Source organism: Manis javanica, chromosome 16 (genome assembly GCF_040802235.1).
Source record: "Manis javanica isolate MJ-LG chromosome 16, MJ_LKY, whole genome shotgun sequence".
In the NCBI taxonomy this organism is placed as follows: domain Eukaryota; kingdom Metazoa; phylum Chordata; class Mammalia; order Pholidota; family Manidae; genus Manis; species Manis javanica.
The window spans coordinates 22,039,420-22,047,173 of NC_133171.1; the positions used below are offsets into that span (position 1 = coordinate 22,039,420).

The 7,754-nt window shown below is 45.4% G+C and overlaps 1 protein-coding gene across 9 annotated transcripts in view; it reads left to right on the top strand.

Annotated features, from left to right (window-relative positions):
• Positions 1–293: 293 nt before the first annotated feature.
• The window catches only part of LOC108398747 (uncharacterized), a 180,174-nt gene continuing 172,713 nt past the window's right edge, over positions 294–7,754 (top strand). For 3 of the 9 annotated variants that reach the window (XM_073224817.1, XM_073224818.1, XM_073224820.1), the window contains exons 1-4: positions 1,776–2,575; positions 3,074–3,194; positions 3,645–3,747; positions 4,095–4,184. In XM_073224817.1, the coding sequence (XP_073080918.1) occupies positions 1,816–2,575; positions 3,074–3,078 (765 nt within the window). In that variant the 5' untranslated portion in view covers positions 1,776–1,815 and the 3' untranslated portion in view covers positions 3,079–3,194; positions 3,645–3,747; positions 4,095–4,184. Of the gene's footprint in view, positions 1,278–1,775; positions 2,576–3,073; positions 3,195–3,644; positions 3,748–4,094; positions 4,185–7,594; positions 7,729–7,754 lie in introns of those variants that run through there. The other 6 variants (XM_073224815.1, XM_073224819.1, XM_073224823.1 and 3 more) reach the window with 5 other exon arrangements.

Genomic DNA, 7,754 nt, shown 5'->3' on the forward strand with positions numbered 1-7,754 from the left:
GTTGGGTCTCAGTATAAAAGGCCAGTATGCAGGGCTTCCTTGTACTTCCTTGCCATAATTATTTTCTGATATCTAGGATTTGAAAAACTCAGATAATGCCTTATCTTTCAAAGATTGATTTCAGTTGACTTTAAAAGAAGAGTCTGTTAACCTTTTCCTAATTCTTGTTAATAATTTTGTTATTAAAATTACCCAGTTGCTAGTTCATAAATATATTTGTTGATCCCTAGTTGAAGTTTCTTTTAATTTAGAGCAATGTTTACAGGATCTATTATCACAAATGAGATTTTATTTTGGAACACTTCATATGACTCAAGCATTTTGGCTTAGTATAATGTAATGATTACAAACGGTTCTAAATTCTGTCATCTTGTAATTACTTAGGAGCAGCTAAAAAGTATCAACAGTAATGAGTATATAATCTGCTTCACTTGCTATTTGCTTCTCCCTATTTTACTCTCTTACCTAATACCAGTATTTTTCCAAATGCCAATTTTTTACCTCCTTTGGCAGAAATAGTTGAAATATTGCTACAGAAAATGTTTCATTTAAATAAGCGTTGATTAGTCCATTCTCATCACTTTTTGGTCTAAACTCTATCTCCCCACCCCAATTTTATGAAGGTCCAGCTGACAGAAACTGTAGTTTAAGGTGTACAACCGGATGGTTTGATGGCGTGTTGTGAAATGACCACCACAGTCAGTCTAATGCACACACCCCTTCACAAAGTAACTTTTGTTGGTGTGGTGAGAACACTTAAGATCCACTCTTGGCCAGTTTCACTGCACATACAGGGCCACTAGGCACGTCACCAGGCCGGGGGTGGGGCCAGAGCTTGCCCACCTCCCAGCGGGGCGTCTGCGCCGCCCCCGCCCGCCCGGCGCTCCTTCGGGGTTACGTCTGCGGGCTCGGCAGCACCCGGCGTCCGCCTGGCAGCGTTTCCCTCTGGTAGCCGGGCTATTCTGCACGGCACGCGCGTCCTCCATCCACTGACCGCACTGTCACCCTGGCCGCCGCGATTAGTGCACTCACAGGGCGCGGTGCTCCGAGCGGCACTTCAGCCCCTTCGGGCGGGCGCCCGGGAGGGACGAGGCGGGGCCCCGAGGAGCAGCCCGCGCCGCGGCTCCACGGCGGTGGGGGGCGCTCCCCGCTCGCGGGCTGCTCAGCCGCGAGTTCGGGCCGGCAGGACGCGCCCACGGCCCACCTGACGCCGCCTGCGTGGCGCCGGCGCTGGCGGACGCCCACACCCGCGGGGAAAGCCGCGAAGCTGCGCAGCGGTGAGACGGCGCCTCTCCCAGCCCCGCTCCCTTCCCGCGGGCAGGCCCCGGACGCCGGCGTCCCGCCGCCGTGCAGCCCGGAGCTGGCCGGCCGACTCCCTCGCTGTCGGCCACCTCCACGCCGGACGCCGGCCCCGTCGCCGGCCAGGACGGCAGGGCTCCGCGGCCGCTCCCCCTACGGGCGCCGGGACGACCGGATCCGCCCAGAGCGGGCGTCGGCCCAGGAGTGCGGGCGCGGGGCGGGGACGAGGCGGAGGCCTGCGCAGCGCGGGCCGGGTGGGCTCCGGCCGGGCCGCCGCACCGACCCCCGCTCTGGGCGCCTCAGACCCGCGCCCGGGGACGCACGGGCCCCGGCCTCCGCGGACCGCGGCCTGGACGGCGGCCGCCGCCTCCACTGCCCTGACGTGAGGGGCCGGCGCGGAGCGGCCCCCTGTTTTGGGGGGTCCCTGCGGGGTGCCCTGTTCGCCCCTGGCGGTCCCCGCCCCTCCCCTTGCCCCTCCCCTTGCCCCTCCCCTCCTCCCGGGCTCCGCCCCCATGTATGCCCCGCCCCTCATCGGGCCCCACCTCCTCCTCCAGGGGCGGTGCGCGCGCTGGCGGCGGCGGCGCCCTGGCTCTGGCTTCCCGGGCGTTGCGGGCTGGAGGCGGGCGGCCCTGCGGCGGGAGCCGCGTGTCCGCGCGGATGGTCTGGCTGGTTCACTCGGCCGCCGGAGCCCGTCTGCGTCCCGCGGTGCCACTTCCCGTGCCTCTGCACCCGTCCCCCTCGCTGTCCCGGGGCCCCGTCGGCCGCTCAGCGCGCAGGCTTCCCGGTGTCCGCGGCCCCGGGGTGCTCGTTCGCGTCGGGATGCGGCTGCCCGCACACCAGCGCGGCCGCCCATGGTTGCTTCCTCAGCCTCGGGGCCGCTTTCTGTTGGCGCTGCAGCGGGCTGCGGGGCTCGGCAGCGCCGTTAGGGCTGCAGCCGTGGGTTCGGGGGTCTTAGGGCCCTTGGGCTTGGAATCGGGAAGTCGGGGAGCGCGTCCAAGCGCAGGGCTCTTACGTGGTGCTTCCAGCAGCCGGGACCCCTGGTGTGCCTTAGAACAAACACACTTGCGCAGCCATAGCGGGTGCGCTGGGCCGAAATCTTTACATTTCAGGGAAAGAGAAACATGCCAACCTCCAGGCATGTTTCTTTTTGCCGGATGTATTTTAGGTGCATCTTGGACGGCTTACCGCCGTGGAGATTCTGCAGAAGGCATGCTGGTGGTTTGCAGCTCTGTCTTTCTGGCAGCTCTACCAGCTCAGTCTTCAGGGAATATAAAAGGTTGTTCTGTATTGTGATTCTGTCCTTTATGTCATCCTTGAAAAAATAGCTACCAAGTTTCAGGAGAGACCTTTGCACATCATTGAAGATAGTATTTTGGGATTGCAGGGACAGAAAATAATGGTATCAACTTAGTGGCTTTTGGCTAATGAAAGATCTAAATATATGCACATTTTACCATTTATGTTGAAAAGTGAAGTCTAGTAACAAATCCCCTAACCCAATGATGTAAACATTGTGCAAGTATTTGGGAAAAAGCTTATCCAAGGGCCGTATACATTCTGTTCCTTCTGTAGTGGAAACTCTGTAATTAAATCTTCCCTCCTTTCCTCTTTCATGGGGGCGGGGAGGGTGGTTTAGTGAATTATAACCCTACAGCTACTTACTGAGATTATACAATGCTTTTCAACAACACTGTTTGACTGATTTGAGTACTTAGAAATCAAAATTAGCTTTAAGAACAAATAAGGACTCTTCTTAACCCTTTTTAAAAACTAGCTTGAGCAACGGAGAAAGACAAGTACCAAATGATTTCACTCATCTGTGGAGCATAAGAACAAAGGAAAACCGAAGGAACAAAACAGCAGCAGAATCACAGAACCCAAGAATGGACTAACAGGTACCAAAGGGAAAGGGACTGGGGAGGGTGGGTGGGAGCGGAGGGAGAAGGGGAATAAGGGGCATTGCGATTAGCACACACAGTATGGGGGGGGGGCACGGGGAAGGCAGTACAGCACAGAGGAGACAAGTAGTGATTCTACAGCATCTTACTAAGCTGATGGACAGTGACTGTAAAGGGGTACATGGTGGGGACTTGATAATGGGGGGAATCTAGTAACCACAATGTTGCTCATGTGATTGTATATTAATGATAACAAAAAAAAACTAGCTCGAGCAACTGGTGGGCAAATGAGGGCTCAAAACAATTTTGGAGGGCAAATGGTCATATAGTAACCTTAGATAATAAAGTCTAGCTTTATCTTAAGAAAAATGAATCAAGACTGAGGATGTAGGAAAAGGAATATTAGTCTGTTCTTTGTCGACTTTCATTTGTCATTTCCCTATACAGTTGGAAAAGAGACCATATTATTCAGAAAAAGGAATATTCAGCCTCCATATATCAGAGGGCAGTTTATTTCAGCATACATAAAGTCTTGCTTTCAGCTCTGTTGGTATGTATTTATCCTTACCAAGGGGAAAGAAATCAGAATTGTTCTTGCTATTTCAAATGGACACCTTGTGTCGTATCAGTGAGGACTGAGGAAGAGGATGTGGTCAGTTTTTTGGTTCCCATATCTGGATTTTTTTACCCCAAGACTCTACTATTGTGTTTACAATACTTTTGTTTCATGAGACAGGTCTATTTTTTCTTACCTTTATACAGATAACATCAATGCGGTTGGAGGAAAGACAATTCCTTAGAGATGATAGCTAGCTATATTAAAGCCACATCATTGCCTGTATATTAATATGTATAATGCCATTTGTTGTTCTAATAGGCATTTTATTTATTTTGAAGGCTTTCTGACTGTTGGGATGGCTTTATATGCTTCTACCAGGGAGCGCAGGCATGGATGGCTCACATGAAGAATTGGCTATTAAAGACAAGGTAGGATACGATTATATGATACGTCTGCTTTCAACTTTTGCCTTTTGAGTCCTAATCTGATTCCTGATTTGCACATACATATTTTGCAAATATATTTTGAATTAAGATACTGTGTATAAAATAAAGAAGTTAGGAAAGGTCTTTTCTGACCATCTGGAAGATTTGCCAGGCTTCTAGTAGTTACTTAATATTATTAAGTTATAACAGTATACTTATTAAGTCCATGTTATTCCTGCATAAATACTTTAAAGACTAGGGAGCTAAAAGGAGGGATAATTACTTCCTATTTAAAAAGAGGAGACAGATTCATTTTCTTTAAACTATAGTGTTAGTACTAATGGAGGTACGCCAAAGGCGTAATCCCTTTATTTTGGTAAATTACATATCTATGTATCTGAATCCTTACATATACATGTTTATGTAATTTTTCAGATAACAGTGTAAAGCCATAAATTTAGAAGCATCAAGACCACCTGGGAGTGAAAAGTGGTCTGAAAATAATTACTGGCATAGGCATACAACTGACCACAGACATCTAGTAAACAGAATGGTTTAACGGAGTCTACAAATTTAAGATTTTCCAAAAGTTCATTTCAAATCTTGAAAATAAAAATATTTTATTTTTGACATTTCCATCAGATTTTTCTACAAAAACAGAGTGAGAAAAACTGTAAGGAATAGTTAGGTAACAAAATTTATTCCAATATTTGTCCCAGATTATTTTAGGGTTGGCCAGAAAGGGGGATACATTTTGGACAGAGTATGATAAAAGAATAATGATGTAGGTAACAAACCTGAGTTTCTATCACAGTTACTAAGATTTGATAATAGTTTTTAAACATGTAATCCACGTTTTTCCAAATTAGTTATGAAAACCTGTCCAGGATAATTCCCCTCCTTGTGGCAAGACCTAGAAGCTGTCTGCCCTGGGATACTGCAGACTCCAAACAGGGCACTTAGGCGCAGGCTTCTGGGCTGCTTGACTGTGGCCAGAGAGGGTGCGCTCATGGTGCGATCTGTAATGGGACACGGGCAGGGAGAGGGGAGGGCATTCATAATTCTCGGCATTTTAAATGAATGTAATGCTCAGTAGTAATAACATTTTGGGATACTATGAAATCTCAACATTTCCTACAGAATGAAACCAATATAATCATTCTTCAAATAGAAAATCAGTTTTTTGAAGGTTCCACAGCGGCACACTCATACTGGTTTCTTGGTGGCACATTTTCAGTCTGTATTGCTGCATCTTTATCGTTTTAGGTACAATGAACATGAAGTTATGCCTGCTTTGCAGGCACTGAGATACTGAAACATTTGTATATTAAAAACCATTTTGTCTCTTATTTGCTTGACAGCCAACTTTGAATTAATTACACTTTACCCCCAACTCCAATATAGAATGTACCACCTTAGACTTTTCATCATTAATTTAGCATAAACTAAGAAAAAATCTTTTGATGCTATTTACTTACTTGTGTTTGCATTGACCTATTGATTATACTAGTTCTTCTTAAATGGAATTAAGGAAATATGACTCAGTAAAAGGAAAAAGCAGTAAAAACTTTTTATATGAGGTACAAATTCACTATTGTTATCAAGTACAATCATGATTTTCTAAAATAGGCTTTACAAATAAAATTAATGCTAGTGGAAACATTCAATTTGAGCATCTGTTTATTGAAAGTCATAAGTTAACTGAAGGTGTTAGATGGAGTTTCACAGTGGTTGCCGTCAGAGTTCCAAGAGCAGCTCTCCCTGAGTGGGCGTCAGGGCTTCTGCGAGGAGCGTGGTGGCGTGGTGACACCCGTGTGACAGGAAATCAGGGCATGCATATGTACTTAATGCTGACTGGTGAGTTGAAAATGAACGTAGACTCTAAGACAATTCAAGAAAAACTGGTTCAGACAAAAAAATGTATGTTGCACAGCCACAGACTTCTTTTCTGAGAAAGCTAAGCTTTGGAGAGAAAAGCATGCTTACTAGAGATAAAATGCACAAAAAACAGCTTGCACATACACTCTGGAATCGGCGCTCCGCAGTCACCTTTCCCTTCTCCCGCTCCCTGATTTGAGAATAAGGCGAACTACTTGACAGCTAGCTTCTCCTTTTCCTAGCCTTTTACTAGCCAGATACTGGGAAAAGCAACGTTTAGTAAGACATAACCCTGTTTTTGAGAAGTTCATAGTCTTGCTTAGAGACAGATAAAAAGTAATTAGGACGTAATTAGTGTGATCAATGTAAAAGCTAATGCATGTGTGAAGTATACCTGTTTTTGAATCTTTGTCCACAACTGTTTGTAGGGGAAAGGGGAGGGGGACAAGTGATAGACGGTAAGTAACATGGTATTAGGAGGACGTTTGTTTGATTCAGGGAGCACAGAATTGCCTCAGGATCATTCACGTTAGCACTTTCTCCTCACCTGGGCTTTTCACCTTAGTGGAGAAACTAATTCCAGTTTTTGGTTCACTCATACTGTCTTACTAATTGTATTGAGCACATGAAACCCTGATAAACCTTAAACTTGGCATAGCAAAAAATGTTTCTGCTTAATCTTTCTGATTTTTCACCGTTATTATAGAAGCCCTAAGCCAGCATTTGTTCATTCTGAGGGGCACTGGTGACCACCCACAAGGGACTTGGCTGTCTGGGAGTGCAGGCATACTTTATGTTAACACACTCCACTTTATTGTGCCCTACAGATACTGTGTTTTTTACAAATTGAAGGTTTATGGCAAGCCTGCATAGAGCAAGTTATTTTTCACTATTACTGTATTTGTGTTTGATCTGTGATAAGTGATTACAACTTACTGAAAGCTCAGATATGGTTAGCATTTTTTAGCAATAGTGTTTCTGAATTAAGGTGTGTACATTGTTTTAGACATAAAGCCATTGCACTTAATAGGCTACAGTGTAGTGTAAACACAAATTCTATATACTCTGGGCAACCAAAAAATTCCTTCATGGTGATAATTGCTTTATTGTTGTGGTCTGGAACAAATCCTGTGATCTCTCTGAGGTGTGCCTACATCTGAAATGTGACCAACCAAGGAACTGAATTTTAAATAAAAAAAATTTTTAATTTAAAAACTGATACTTAATTACTAGATTTTTTAAAGCATGTTTAGGACAATGTGGATATGTGAATCTTAGTTTTTCAACTATATTTTAGGAAACAAACACAGATCAAGTATTTCTAATGAAAGTTAGAGTATGAACTGAGATGTGATGTAATATAAAATATACACTGGATTTGGAAGACTTAGTACAAAAAGCAAACTATCCATTACCTGTTTTTTAAATATTGATTATATGCTGAAATGATAATATTTTGGATATACTAGGTTAAGTAAAACACTAAAATTAGTTTCAGCTGCCTACTTTTTACTTTTTTAAATTGATTCCACTAGGAAATTTTAAACTGCTCCTATGGCTTGCATTCTGTCCGCGTGGAGAGTGCGGGGAGTCTGGCATGATCAGAGAGCCCTGGTGAAGAGGGATGCCTGTGTGCTGCCATTTATTTTTGCATCGAAACATTTTCCTAGTAAGCTCCATCACCCTTTTCTCAGA